Source organism: Gasterosteus aculeatus, chromosome Y (assembly GCF_964276395.1).
Source record: "Gasterosteus aculeatus chromosome Y, fGasAcu3.hap1.1, whole genome shotgun sequence".
Taxonomy (NCBI): Eukaryota; Metazoa; Chordata; class Actinopteri; order Perciformes; family Gasterosteidae; genus Gasterosteus; species Gasterosteus aculeatus.
Window position 1 is genome coordinate 19,805,061 of NC_135709.1, and position 15,782 is coordinate 19,820,842.

Sequence of the window (15,782 nt, forward strand, 5' to 3'; positions counted from 1 at the left end):
ATGTGTATCCAAGTAAAACTTACCCATTTATGAAACAAATACATAAATAACAATAAACAGATGACTGACAGTTGTGACGACTAACTTTGTGTCTGGCTTTCCATTTAACATTATTATTGCTATTTAAATGTATGGATTTATATAGAATTATGTTGTCTTTTAGTTTGTTTGATTAGTTTAAAGGTGATAACACATTTCCTCCATCACAAAAAAGTAAAGGAAGTGCATTTCTGCTTTTCATCTAATTATTGAATGCTTTGGGAATGTGCACAAATATCTTATTAATCAATACAATAGTTCAGGATTTTACTCCACGATGAAGATTGATAATAAGCTAATTTTTTAAAATACGGGTTGTTTTGGGTGTTGCACAAGGTGAGGGAGGTTCAGTTTCAGGTCCGGTTACTAAGCTTTCTTTCCTCTTTGGCTTACGCGCACTCGCGCGCGTGCACGCAGCCACGCGCTGGCAAAGGCGCGCACAGAGACATTTGAACACCCATCACCTGCCCGTCGGTATACGGATCTGCAGCTTCCTTCCCTGCCGCGTGAAGCGGTTAGCGGAATTAGCCGTGATGTGCTCGTGCGTGGTAAGCCATGAGGGCCCGGCAGCGCGCGCGGATTGTTCCACCATTTTAGCGCCGCGCCAGGCTGCGCATTTCTGGCTATAGTAATCTCCACGGCGAAGCCCTAATCCTCCACGAGCACCGGTGAGTTGCTTTTCCCAGTTTTATCTCGTGTAAAATGGGATACTTTAAAAAGTGCGTGGTTCACGTTCATCCCTCATACAACTTTGGAGATCGTTCGTTGTTGCGGTCATTTGATCGATAGGTGGACACTTGTTGTGCTTCCATCTCCCCGTGGGGCTGAGGGTGTTCTTATTTATCTGACCACCTGCTAGCAGGCAGCTGTTAATCAAACGCATATTTGTAAAAATGAACAGCTCCTGACAGCTGCTCTAATTGATTAATTAGTCAAACAAGAAATGTTTTACTTCATGTACTACGTGTGTGATGATGAGATTCACAGACAGGTGTGCGGTGAAAGTTTACGCAAGTATATTTGATTGGGAGTTTTATTTTTCTAGTTCAGGCACTAGAAATGCAAGCAGCTATTAAAATGATAAAAGTGTCATCTTCAGTAGCGAGACCGCAGGCCAATTGGACAGCTCTCCAGGTGGCCTCTGCCCTGTTACCCGAGTTGGTAGCAGAGGATGCAGCTGACTCTCGTGCTGTTCACAGAGCTTTAAGTCCTTGAAGCCCCTCGCGGGGACACACACTTGGAAGCCTTTGCTCGATCCTCGTATGCCTTCTCTCTAACCATAACAAAATATGTTGGCTTTAAAATAAACGTGAAAAGTGGGTAAGAAATGCAAATGAAATGAAAATAAACCAATAAAATAAAACACAGTATGGTTTATGGTGTGCATAGCGTCATAGTGAACCATTTGCAAAGGAGACAATGGGGCAGAATTAAATCACAAACCATCTTAGCTGAGTCTTTCCAATGTGGCCTCAGACAAAAAAGAGAATCCTTAAAATATCCAGTTAAGATGCTTTCATGTGAGATCCAAGAACGGTCTAAAAAGACTGGAATACATTAATTTTTTTGGCCGTAGCATTTTAAGAGTGAGAGTGACATATTAGTTTATTACTATTTTTTTTGTATTGATTAGCATGAGCAATATAAAGTCTTGGAAGCTGCAAGAATATAACTACTATATTAGAATATGACTAAGAACAATATGAAGCATAGTTTTACATTTGTTTCATGAAGGTTACAAGGCAAAACATTTAGGAATGTGATCTAAATATTACGGTGTCCTGATTGGTCCAAGATTTACACAAAATCTCATTGACCGGCTGAAGAGACATGTTCTCTATTTCCTCTTCGCTCTGTGTTTACTAACACACGGTAAACTGGGATTATTTTGTGTGGATGTGTGTGCATTTGTAAGGGGATTGAAGGATAAAGCAATCCGTATGTTGTTGTGTGGTCCACTGTTCTTGTATGTGCATGATGGCTTCCCTCCGGCGACTATGACGTGTTGTTTTGAAATTGTTGTGGGACCACTGTTGCATGCGATCCCCTTTTTGTTTCACTGAAGCAACAGTAACAATGTTGATGTCGGGCGTATGTGCGCGTTGGGACAACTAAGCTGATCAAAAAAGTTGTTTCTCATTTATAAGTAAGCAAAATGTACCTGGACTTAAGAAAGAGAGACAGCCTTTTATTGATTGAAGCGTGGTCATAAAACGACAAAATCAGGAATCAGTTTCAACATTTATTGCAAAAATATGTTAGACATATAGGAATTTGACATGGTCAATGCTCTTGTATCAAATAAATGCTGAGTAAGCACCGAGAAACATGTTCACGTTTAGTTGTAACATTAAAAATGACACAGGTTGGGCTCATAGTTAGTTATAATTGGTAAAACTAACATACTGTAACAGATAGAAACACTATTCTTATCTTTTTTTTAAAAATATTTCCAAGCTTTAAGGAGAGTTGATAAACCACAGCTGATGGAACTTCATCTCCAATGGATGAGCCCAGGCAATAAATTACCCCAACCAGTGCTGTAGTGGTAAAATTAGAGGTGGGTAAACTCTGAATTTTGTGATCATACAGACCTCGACGCGATGCGAAGCAACGCGATGCGGAGCAACGCGATGCGAAGCAACGCGATGCGAAGCGTTGCTACTCTGTAAGGCTGTCCTGGCTATATTGCATTATGTTATCAGTAAAAGTCATATACAATCAATGACAATGAATACATGTGTTAGTAGTTTGTAGTTCATTCAATTTAAGAAAACAGTAAAGAAAAGTATGTCAACACAACACAACAACACAATAGCAGATTAAGAACTATCTGCATACGGAGTCTCCTTTTCACAGTAGTGCACAGAGGGCCTCCTTGTCCTCCACGTCAGGTCCTGCCTTGCACAGAGGAGCCATGAACCCCAGAACAGGCGTTCTGGGGTTCATGGCTCCTCTGTGCTTCTCTCTCTATTGGGCCTGGTGTTTCTCTCCCTGTGCTCTCTGCATCATTGCCTGTCCTCTCACTGCCTGAACAAATATGTTGAATTAAGAGTTAACCAGTTAAGCAGCCTGTCAATCACACTGACACTAACGTTAAAGGAACACTCATGTACTACCTACGTCATCATAAATAGCCTATACAGCATGTTTTGTTTCACATTGAGAACTGACTTGTTTTCTAATCTACGCGTCACCAGGCGTTTTTCTTGTCCTTTTACCACGACCAGCGAACACAGAGCGCCCGACTACTACGTTTATATGTTCAACAATAGGAAACGTACCTTAGCTGTTTTAAAATTACACCAATTTTAAATAACGGAAGAATACAAGGTGCAGGGAACTTTGAGGTGCATAAACGCCACTTAGAGGTGCGTAAACGCTATTTATAGGTGCGTAAACGCCACTTAGAGGTGCGTAAACGCTATTTATAGGTGCGTAAACGCTATTTCCAAAATTCTAGAGGTGCGTAAACGGCGTTTACGTGCGTTTACCCTCCACTACAGCCCTGACCCCAACGGATTGTAAACTATGATGCGTGGATTGAACTGTGAGCTTAATCTGAGCCTACATCTTCAATTGGGTGAAAAAGAGCTTAACTTTGGCTCACTCTGTCAAAAATAACTGTACTACTGTATGTGCTATTTCAAAGGGAAAGTAAACTCAAATCAACTTAAAGCGGTTTAGCTGGCTCTACGTATCTGGCAATAAATAACTTCATCAAGGTTTCAGCGTGAAAGAAAATGTGTTCATTCGTGACAAAATGTAATCCTATTGGCTAAAAGAGTGGTTCAGACTAATGGAATTGCTGCATCTAGAAAACATATTTCTGACAATATAAATCATAGGAAAAGCTTTGAAATTAAATTGACTAATTGAAAACCTTTTACAAAGTGGGACTTAATGGCATCCATATTGACCGCAAATTCAGGACTTTTAAACTAGTGCTCTGTACATAACAATTTTACAAATTCCCTCTATTTATAATCGGTAAATATACAAACAGTGGCGATTATCACATTAAGACAAACATTTCGCCGATTATTTATTATTTATATTTATTTTTTTCTTCTAGCGACAGTGATGAAACGGAAAAGAGCGTATGCCTGTCACCACAGATATGAGTGAGTCGTTGTCTTGTCACTCAGTGAAGCTTGTGTCATTGGCTCGGTCGCTGTCCGAGCTCGGCGTGGATGCTGCTAACGGAATCCCAGTCACCCCCCCTGAAAATGAGGAGCCTCCTCTTCCGGTACGGACTCCTCACATCCCTGGAGCTTTAACATCCTGCTGTAATATGTCGTTTTGCCTGAGCAGACACACACACACACACACACACACACACACACACACACATACACACACACACATTTGTCAAGCTCTTACATTGCATTACTCCCTAAATCTTGTAGTTGTAATCCGAATTGCTTACGTCTTTAACAACCTTTTGTGTGCTTTTGCATGTCTTGCGTAGGAGTCCGGCATCGATCTAGGCCCCGGGCTTTTTTTTGCCGATGGCAAGAGAAAAGTGGACTACGTCCTTTGTTACAAATTGAAAAAAAGGCACGCAACCAGACCCCGACTGTCCATCACATCCAACGGGAGTATACCGTTACCTGTATTGGGCCGATGGGAAACGGAGGCAGAGTCTGGTGATGCAGGTGCACCTGCTGGAGATTTGGAGGAGTCAAAGCTGTCTGAGGAGGAGAAGGCTGTGATGAGAGAGGAGTTTGAAGCGGGTTTACTGGATGCTGGAGTCCAGCTACAGCGCGACAAAGAGGTGTGTTTCTGCTTTCACCCTGATTACTTTTCCATCTGCTGTACACTATGGACCGCTATTGGCCAGATTGATAATCGATTGTAGGGCCTTATTAGAGAGTGATTCACGAGTGGGAGGTGTGTGTGCTTACACATGATTGCACATTAGGGGAGATTGGTAGGTTTCATTTGAAATTAATGGGTAGAAGGGCGGCACTCACTTGTACACTGTGTACTGTAGCAGTATGTCTGTCCTTGTGTGGTAAAATAGGACTAGGAATAGGAAAATATTTGAATATTAAGTGTTGCTGATATGCATATGCTCAGTTGTGCCGTGTATACTAAAACCTATTTTTTGTTATTATTTATATATTTTTCTCTCTAATTTTAACATTATCAGTGGTTTCATAGATTTCAATTTTCATGGCACCCCAATATTATACATTACCCTTTTACTGGGGTTTCTTTAACCTGTGAAGTTCTGTCTGCCTTGCATTAAGGTCGTTACAGCAATTTCAACGGCTTATCATTGGGTTGTCCAGAAGAAGCTGTGAACATAATAGAAATTAATAACTGGCTACATTGGGTTGTCTTTCAGGTACCTATCCTAACATTTTCTCCTCTCATCTTTTATACTCTGGAGATTTGGCAGCTGCTGGGCTTGAAATAATGGGATTCCATACTAACCAGCCTCATTAAAACACAAAGTAACAGACTTACAGGTTTAGGAAGGCTCATTGAGCTGCCTCAATGCAGCAATTACAAGCAAAGGGAGTGAAGAAGACAGATACACAGTTGGTCTGTCACATAGGTAATGTAATCTAAATCTAAATTGAGATGTACACAGTGGTTGATGTCGAAATACCATGATAATCTGTGGGTCGATGTGTGTTTTTATATGCAGAGGGCAAATGGCCTGGGGTTTATTCGGTTGCATATCCCATGGCCGATACTCAGCCGAGAAGCCGAGCTTCAGAAGATCAAAGTTCCTGTGAAAAAGGTCAGCAGCCGTTTTCACACCCTGGTCTTTAATATTCTATACGATACAATATAATACTTTAATTTGGGTGCACATCACACTCCCATGTAGATACTAATGAGTTGTGTGTCAGACAGCTGGGACATGACATGCATTGTAACTGATGGCGAGTTGTAGTAAATACAACATGGTGTGACTGGGTAATTAATCCATGTATTATATTATTTGCGCAGAAGTGTGAACTGCGAAAGCGAATGGGCGTTGCTGGACTGTGGGATTCCATAATAAGAAAAGTCAACATACTGTTTCAACCAGACGTCCCCGACTTTGACACCCACAGAGACTCGCAGACACGAGTCCACTTCAAGACCCTCAAACACCCTTTCATCAGGGACAAGCTCCACCTGTGGGTTGCCGGGCCGTGATGCTCACATGCACACGTGTAGTGTAGTGGAGTGTTGTCAAAAATCTAACCCGCTTCAGGAGTCGCGCACACGTCTTTCATTTCAGTCACGGTCAGTGGTTTAGATAATACCCTGATACCCTGATGACCTGCAGGCCCTCTACTTTAATCATGATATGTTATGACCTTTCACTTGAATTTGATTTTTACTGCAATAGTAGTAGCTCACTTAGGTTGACCACGCTATATTATTTAATAAACACTATTATTGGCAAATACAAAAGCTGCCAGTACAATCCATTGACGTGGTGAACAGGTCCTTTGATAATATTGAACAGATATTGCCATTCCTTGCAGGTACGACATCAAGTCAACAGATACGGTATTCAATAACGCAACGCGCAGTCGAATAGTGAGTCCACACATAAACATCTACTCATTTTATTTTTAAAGGTATTTATTTTGTGTTAAAATTGAGCTCATGCACCGGTTTTACTTTGCTTTGTTTATGTTTAGGTCGCTGAGATTATTTCACGTGTTACCTGCAACCAAACCTGCCAAACCACCGGTAAGGGCTAACTTGCTTTGTTGTTATTGTGTCGGTCTGATGTTAGGCTGCTTGTTTCCGTATGCTATCAGTCACTAGACTCAACCTGTCCATGAACCTGAGGAGCATTTTGTTTTTGTGTCATAAAGGAATCAACTCATTATTGGCTCGGGGTGTCTACGACTCTGCCTTCCCTGTGCATGATGTGAGTATAACAGACGTAGCACCTTCTCAGACAGTGTGAACACAGAATTGTGTGTGGGACAACTAATGTACATGGAGTACAGGACCAGTTAGTCAACATACCTGCAGTGTGGATGTTTATAAAAATGGGGGAAAAGGGGAAAAGTTTCCAATGTGTAAAACGTGGAATACTGTTTGTCAGTGCATCTCTGTGCAAAGAACTGGTGACTTTTTTTTTCCTCGTAAGGGGTCGTTCACAAGGAGAGGACGGAAGGATCAACGAAATGACAGACAGGTGAGATGAAAGGCCTCCCTCGCAAATACATCGTACATCTTCAACAATTTAGAAACAATTTAGAGAGGACAGAAAGCATTGTCTGGCAGTTAAGACTAAAGAATTGAAAATGGAGATATTTGTGGGTGGGGAGAAAAGGAGAGTTACAAAGTTACATGACTTCTTCTACCAATGACCCCCCCTGAACCGCTGAGCAAACTCTGGTTGACATTCAAGGGAAAGTTTGGAATAAAAAAAATGATGATTCTGGCTCTGTGGTATCGATGTGCTTATTGTGGTCCAACATAGGAGTCCTTTTTTAAATGTGTCTTTTGAAAGGAATGAAATCTGAGAATGCATTGTTAAATCAAATGTGGTTTGGATTTGGTGAAAATTGATATCAGTGTTGTTATTTTTGCTACACAGCACAAAATATTTGATTATTAACAGATTAACATTTTGTATATAATGTCATGTGCTTGTACGTCCTTCAGATCCTTCATGAGGAATGGGCTAACTATGGAGTCATGCATAAGTACCAGCCTGTGGACCTCATAAGGTACCAAGAAAACTAGTAATTAAAGTCGAGCTGAAGCTTCAGACTGTGATGCTCATTGAAGTCACTAAATCATTTTGCTAAACAAATGAATATTGCTCTGATTTTGGGTCAATCATCTTTTAAACGTTTGTGCAAAGGTAACACTTCAACCTCAGATACTGATCCACATATTAGCCAATACGATCAGGCCTGTAGCCGTGGGGACACTGTTTTGTGACTGGAGGGACAAAAATATTTATATGCAAACCTGCAAACTCAGGAATTTATTTTTACAGGAAGTACTTTGGAGAGCAGATTGGGTTGTATTTTGCCTGGCTGGGTGTTTACACTCAGCTCCTCATCCCTCCCTCTGTCCTGGGCATCATTGTCTTCCTGTACGGTATATTCACTGTGGATGCCAATGTGCCAAGGTAAGCAGATTTAAAAAGCTCTCCCTACTTGTGTGTATCAAAAGTGCATTCAATTCTCAATTTACATATTGTTGTATTATTGTCTTTGTGATTTTCAGCCAGGAGACATGCGATGACAACCTGAACATCACCATGTGTCCACTGTGCGACGGAGTGTGCGACTACTGGCGTCTGAGTACAGTGTGTTCACTGGCCCGAGCCTCGTATCTCTTCGACAACGGCGTCACTGTCCTCTTCGCAATTTTCATGTCTCTTTGGGGTAACTTTTCCTTTTCCTGATCACCATATGAGGAGTGCCAGTGGGAGTATGATTGAACACTGAGACGTTCACAGGTTCTAGTTACAGTAGTTTTAGGGACATAGATACAACATGCTGCTACCCTGCATGTTAATGTACTTCAGGGGGACTTTGAGGTGAATCATTAAAGCTCTGGTATACTTCTGCATTTCCCTGTGTTTGGTTTTTCTGACTTTTTTGAATGTGTTAATATTTCTTGTAATATCTTGTAGCTGCCTGTTTCCTTGAGCACTGGAAAAGGCGACAGATGTGTCTGAAACACACGTGGGACCTGACGAGTCTGGAGGATGAGGAGGTACCAAAGTAGATTCAGGAATACTGCACGGATCAATAAGCGCACACACACACACAGATTATTATAGACGAGGCGCAGTCAGAGCCTTCGCTTGCTCTGTCGCTATGATTCACTGTGTCTGCCTTTCTGAGTGCCAAGTCATTCAGAGTGAGAGGGTGAACCTGGAGGCTTGGGTCAGTCAGTCACCTTGCAGATTGTTGTGTCAGAACAGGGCCCTCACACTAACCCACACCTACACATGCACACGTGGCAACATTAACCTCTTTTACCTCTAAGGGTCTGTAATGGATTGGTTAGAACGTAAAGCAGCTCTCTCAATCTCTGTGTGCTTTATTTATTCCTGTCTCTGCTGCCTGAAGGATCGAGTCCAGGTGGGTTTCTATACCTATCAAAGTTCGCATAACCTGGTTGCAGAAGCTCCATTCCATACATATTCATTAAGAATTTCCCAAAATATAATTGTTTTAAAAATGTTTTTATTTAGAAACAGTTGAAAAGCATACAATACAAGTCAATAATCACAACAAATCCACAACTTTTTCAATCTTTCAGTCTTTATGCTACTATTTTGTAGTTTTAAAGTTTATGCATATGATTATTCTGCAAATTGATTTATTGTGGTCCAAGTTTCTCTCTTCACTTTGTAAATGAGAAGCATATTCTGAGCTGTCAATGAGTAGAGCCTGTGTACTGTTGTTCACAGTGGTGAATAGTCTAATAAGGAAATGACAATCAACAACTCAAATATAAAGCAATAGCCATAAAACATGTCAGAGAATGTAGCTGTTGACAGAGTTTGTAATTCCAGGTACATTTTGCACTTTTGGTAGTTTTATTTTGGTGACTGAAGCCATTATACTGTCGTAATACAGTTGTGGTTTTAATGATTTTTATTTTTTTACAGTGGGATCCCATGTTTTAACGTGTGTGTGTGTGTTTAAACGTGTGTGCTAAAGGAGGAGCTGAGGCCTGAATATGAAGAAGTTCTACAGGAGAAAAAAGACAAAATGAAAGCACAGTCCAAGAAGAAGGTATTTTGTCCGATTGTGTTTTTTGCGTGTTTCAGATACAATGGTAGTACTTGGTTGAAACGGTCACAGGTCGCTGACAGCTGTCTGTCACTCTTTTGCAGTTGGCTCAAGCGGAGGACGGTGTGGATCGAGAAACAGACCAGATGCTGGCCTCGCAGGTATCACGGCACTGCTGGGATAGGACACATTGTTTACGGAGTTGCTAGTTGGAGAGGGTGGGGCTGTTACTGAGTTGATTTAGACTTGCTTCATATCAAATGTTATCACGGGTCTCCTCATTATTCAGTTAAATAACACTCCATGAAGGTAAAAACTGTCCGCCCTTCATCAAATGTTAAAGCCTGTGTAAGCTGTTTAGATATAGTTGTTATTGCAGACCCCCTCTGTCGGGATGAGTTTATGTTGGTGCACAAAAAGAAACCCCTTCACGTGCAGTGGGGTGGTTGGGTCCAAAGCTGCTTACCTTCCTGAGATTAGCCCAGATTACTGATGGAAGCGAGAAGGGGGAGGAGGGAGAGGAAGAAGGGGAGGCGATTTTGGTCCTTTCAGATGGCAAACACACCTGCCAGACCGAATTTATAACATGTGTGCAGATAATGAACTCTGCATTACGCCACATCACGTACTAGACATGCATTAAGTATTATAACACTGTGTGTGTGTGTGTGTATTTTTCTGTGTGCTCGATTAATATGCATATTTTTCTTGACAGCGAGAACCAGAGTCCCTGGACATTGAGGATCACCTGTCAGGTTATCTCATCAATGTGTCCACCCTACTGCTCCTGGTATTGCATTTAAAATCTTCTAATACTTTCACATCACAGTATACTCTGTCTTGTTTCTGAATATACTAGATAGTTAATAGAAATCATCAATTGTCATGATATCTGTGATTTTGACAACATCGTGTATTTACTGTACAAGTTTCCCATATTGTGTCCATTTAATCTAATGTCAACAGTAGTGACACTACAGACATTGATAACCATTAAAACAATACAATACAAAATTGGAAAGAATAACTAAATATGAAATATTTATTACAATAATGTAGATAAGAAGAAAAAAGAATACTAAAAAGAGATATTTATATGAAACAATTACCATATAAATACACTATCATAAAGAATTGTCATTAAAGAAAGCAGATATTCTTCAACAACAGTGCCATTTTACCTTTTAATCTCTGTGTGTCCAGATCTTCGTGACCTTCTCGGCAGTGGTTGGAGTGGCGGTTTATCGCATCTGCATGTTGAGCGTTTGGTCCATGAACCCCGATCCCGAAGCCAAGGCCAGCGTGAGGATGACCGTCACCACCACCGGCATCATCCTCAACATGCTGGTGGTTCTGGTGTTGGAGGAGGTCTACGGTGCGATTGCTGTGTGGCTGACGGAACTGGGTACAGTACTTAATGCTATGGATCCGCAATATTATAAATGTTCCATTGGAGATTGTGGCGCGACGGGCCTGTTATTGACTCAGGAAGCACACTCTTGGTTGAAAGTCATGAGCAGGTCTGCTTTACATGATGTTCACATCTGCTGTGTCTCCTTCCCGACAGAACTTCCAAAGACAAAGGAAGAGTTTGAAGAGAAGCTGATCTTTAAGTCTTTCTTCCTCAAGTCCATGAATGCCTTTGCACCTATTTTCTATGTGGCCTTCTTCAAGGGCAGGTGTGTGTCCGTTTTAAAGTCTCACTGGGCTCGGTTGTCGTTCTTTGCTTTCTACCATGGAACTTGCTTCTCTCTTCATTTAGGTTTGGTGGGCGGCCTGGCGATTACGTTTATGTCTTTGGAGACTACCGCATAGAGGAGGTTTGCTCAGTTGGACACATTGGCGCTTGTTGTTGATTGCCATGCACAGAAAATGTGCACGCATGACGTGTTTTTTTTTCTCATCACAGTGCGCTCCGCCAGGCTGCCTCATCGAGTTGTGCATCCAGCTCAGCATGATCATGCTGGGAAAGCAGCTCATCCAAAACAACGTCTTCGAGGTTCTCATACCGTATGTATTATACATATATAGATGTTCTATACTTCCAGGGTCACACAACACATTTACTAATAATTATTATTTTTTTCGCAGTAAGCTCAAAAAGATGTACAGAACAATACTGGAAGAAAAGGTTAAGAAAAGAGCAGCAGAAAATGAAGAGAATGCCACAGAAGAGAAGAGACCGAAGCAACAATTTGACAAAGATTACGCTCTGGAACCCTATGAAGGCGTGACGCCAGAGTACATGGAAATGAGTCAGTCTGTTTTAGTCTCACTCTTTTCACTTACCGAGTCACCCACTGCTGCAATCCCATGATCATTGAACTATGCGTGTGCATTCGTATTTACAGTAATCCAGTATGGGTTTGTGTCTCTCTTCGTGGCCTCCTTCCCGCTGGCACCGGCGTTCGCACTGCTCAACAACGTCATTGAGATACGCCTCGATGCTGCCAAATTTGTGACCGAGATCCGACGGCCGGATGCTGTGAGGTGTAAAGACATAGGTACAATGAAACGTGAGGTTGTTCTGTCAGTCTCTGTGTGAGTGTGAATCAAGTGGAACTTTTAATCACTTTTCTTTTCCTTTACTCCACCCTGCCCCACACCCACACACACACATCCCTCTCCCTCTCTTCCTGTTTTCATACACATGCTGTCTCCAGGGATTTGGTACAACATTCTCTGTGGAATCAGCAAGTTCTCTGTAATTACCAATGTAAGTGTGCGTGGCTGATGAGTCTTTGATGTTTACTTTGCCCATGACCATTGATCTGTGGCAGAGAGAGTTTATCTCAGTTAAACAGTTATAGTTATCTCTAACTAAATAGCGTTTGCATTATTCTGTCTGTTTGTATACAGAACACATGGGGTATGTCCTTCAGGTCTAACGCGCACGTTGAAGGAGTTTCCTTCCTCGTAAAACATTTCCAATGCATTTTTTGTAATAATTGGCTTGAATTCATTTTAGTTCATGAGGGAGAGCAAATAGACCTTCATCACAGTAGAACATTTAGACTTGTCAAGGGTGGAATGGCACTTGGCAGAAGAAGTTTATTGTGACAATTACTGTCAATTAACAGTCAATTTCACCTGCACTTTTCTTCTTATTAAGATTAATCTTGGTGGTTAATGAGATGTATGTCAAATATGGACATGAAAAACGTTTTAGCGTATAAAGTAAAATATAGATGCTGACTAGTCAATGTGCAGGAAGTAAGTGGTTCGTTAACCATCATAATCCAGTGTTGTCGTTTCCCCGACTTTGTTTGTCTTCTCAGGCGTTTGTCATCTCCTTCACGTCAGAGTTTGTTCCACGCATGGTTTACCAGTACATGTACAGCGTAAACGGCACTATGAATGGCTACACAGAGCACTCACTGTCCTACTTTAATGTCAGCAACTTCCCGCCGGGCAGCGCGCCCACCACTGCCCTCGTCACCGGAGTCTCAATGTGCAGGTCAGAGTAACTCTTTTAACCCTAATCTCGAGTTCCCATTAAATCCTTGAGCCTTACTCTACTTAAACCCACACTTCTTATTTACTGTATTCTGGAACTGCAGAATATGGCATTTATGCAGGAGTTTTACTGAGGAGAATTATGCGATTTTTTTTGCCGTGTTGTGTAAACGTGTTTATTCATGTGTTTTTCAGGTATAAAGACTACAGAGACCCACCTTGGGACACGGAGGCCTACACCTTCTCTAAACAGTACTGGTCGGTACTTGCTGCAAAATTGGCCTTTGTCATATTCTTCCAGGTATGGATGTAATATTTACAATTGTATGTTAATGTATGTCTAAAAAGCCAATGTTTCCTTTTCCCAAATTGAAAATCTATACAGCTCACTGTTTGCCGCTTAATGAGATCATTATCATGTCAGCTACCATAAGGTCAGGGATCAGTCTGAAGCCTGCCATAAATTACTGTATCCTCCCAACTTAATGAGGTAAATACAAACCTGATACCAAGCCGGCTGCATGTCGATTGTCATATTGTAAAGACTGTTGACCCACTGTAGAAAATAAGTGTCCTATTATAAAATAAATATTTAACTCTACTCATGCATCGCAAAACCAAACTTCTTATTTCCCCTTTAGAACCTCGCCATGTTCCTCAGCATGTTGGTGGCCTGGATGATACCAGACGTACCGCGATCTCTAAGGGAACAGCTGATGAAAGAGAACATGATGCTGATGGAGTTTCTGCTAAATCAAGACCAAGAAGCACGTGCCAAATCTCCCTCCCCGAAACGCTCCATCCCGCCCTTCAACGCCAACATAGACATTGTGGTGGAGGCACCACCAGAAGACGTGGAGGAGCAACGAGTGGAGGAGGAAAGAGTCGAGATCAATCTGGATGAAACGAGGAGGAGCGGTGACAGTGAGCCAGAGGTCGGGAAGTCGTTGGAAGAAGTTGAAGAAAATGGACAGGAAAGGCAGAGAGGAGAGGGAGAAGATGAGGTTGGAGAGGTGGAAGTGGGAGAAATGGAAAAAGATGGCGACCAAAAGAAAGAGGATGGATACAGAGAAAATAAGCAAGCGGAGGCAGAGGGAAAAGAGAAAGTGGCTCAAAGTAAAGAAGAACAGAAGGAAGTTGACAGTGAAACAGTGGAGAAGGAGGATTTTATTGTCGATCTGGACGCCATCATGAGCGAGCTCGGGCTGTTGGGTGAGAGAGAACCTTGTGTATTTGTTGTTTATTTTTTGGGTGTTGCTTGTGTCAAGATATTGATATTTCTTTTTCCTCTTTATTTGATTCCTTCTCACATAGATGACAATCTTTCAACGAGCACGCCCAGAGATACAGAGTTCCCCCGCTCAGAGTCCGAACAGCAATACCAAAAAGACCAGCAACCTCTGCGTCACCTGTCTTCCGAAACAGGCTCCGGGTCACAAATGACATCAGATAGCAGCACGGGGCTAATTGCTGCTCCTCCCAGAGAGCAAGGCTTGAGGGGGAAGGCCCGCTGTTTCACGCTGCCTTCCCGCAGCAAAGGGGCCAAGGCCCGCTACAGCCTGCCGCGGCCGAGCCACTCTGCCAGCCTCCCGAGGCCGGACACGCTCGCCCCCGTGGTTCCCCTGGCCGCCCCGTCGTCGTCTTCGTCCAACCCGTGCCCTCCCCTACACACGTCTGTGTCGCCATCATCATCATCATCATCGCCACCTGCCACGCCGTGCCCGTCAGCACAACGGCACAGAGCCCCCGGTGAACTGTTTGCGTTGGAAGGCCCTCCTCCTCCGCAGCAGCCGCGCCCCAGGGGCAAAGTCCGGTGCTCCACCCTGCCCCCCCGGCACAGAGCCGCCGGAGCCGAGGAGCCTTCCACCAAGCCTAGCCATTCCACCAGCTTGACAAAGCTGCACCCCCCTCTGCCCCGGTGAACTGAAATGCAACGCACCAGCATGAGGATCGCTGGAAGATAAGGGAAAAGCACAAACTGCGGCAGAGGGGGTCGGGGGGTGGGGGGCGGAGGACTATCCAGATTAGCTTCTCCCATCTGTCCCTGGAGACCTCCGTCTGACCTTTTTGCATATATAACACCTGGGATCTGAAGAGAGACCATCTAGAGGAACTGAATATCCTTTTCATCCTCTTAGTCTTCATGGACCACTCGGTGGTTTAGCGCTGACCCGGGCAAGGAGACGCATTGGCAATGCAGAAAAAGACCGCTTTGAAACTCCCGATTGCATGCTCGAAAACTACACCACTTAAACTTTAACCTCTACTTGCATTTTTTTATTTTTTATCATGTCTCGTTTTCGACTGCACCGCACAGCTAGTATCAACACTAATGCTTGTAGCTACTGTTAATTCTTAGTTGTTTCGATATATAAAAATGTAAAATGATAATAAAAGGACGACATATTTTTGATACCTGCTTTTGTCTCTAAAATTTCAAAGTCATGTATTATGTTATATCATAGCCAGAAAGTCTTTGATTTTTTTTGCAGTTTATATTAAAAATACACCCATATTCAGATCAATTATTATTTTCACGGGCCGCAAGCTGAATAC

General features: G+C 42.5%; 1 protein-coding gene across 3 annotated transcripts; it reads left to right on the plus strand.

The window, feature by feature from the left end:
• The first annotated feature begins 573 nt into the window (after nt 1-573).
• Nucleotides 574-15,646, plus strand: LOC120812761 (anoctamin-1-like). 3 transcript variants are annotated; one of them, XM_040168952.2, is made up of 28 exons: nt 574-707; nt 4,115-4,288; nt 4,511-4,816; nt 5,699-5,794; nt 6,007-6,179; nt 6,534-6,588; nt 6,693-6,744; nt 6,873-6,928; nt 7,154-7,201; nt 7,675-7,739; nt 8,015-8,149; nt 8,248-8,408; nt 8,660-8,742; nt 9,102-9,113; nt 9,699-9,773; nt 9,875-9,931; nt 10,486-10,560; nt 10,974-11,175; nt 11,338-11,449; nt 11,533-11,590; nt 11,680-11,780; nt 11,862-12,025; nt 12,122-12,274; nt 12,434-12,486; nt 13,049-13,227; nt 13,422-13,527; nt 13,868-14,438; nt 14,541-15,646. In XM_040168952.2, exons 2-28 carry the CDS (start codon nt 4,142-4,144, stop codon nt 15,146-15,148), a joined length of 3,903 nt encoding a protein of 1,300 aa, XP_040024886.2. In that variant the 5' UTR covers nt 574-707; nt 4,115-4,141; the 3' UTR covers nt 15,149-15,646. The 3 variants fall into 3 exon arrangements, with proteins under 3 accessions (XP_040024886.2, XP_077953870.1, XP_040024891.2); XM_078097744.1 differs by lacking the exon at nt 9,102-9,113; XM_040168957.2 differs by lacking the exons at nt 574-707; nt 4,115-4,288; nt 4,511-4,816; nt 5,699-5,794 and having other exon boundaries at nt 6,092-6,288.
• The last annotated feature ends 136 nt before the right edge of the window (nt 15,647-15,782 follow it).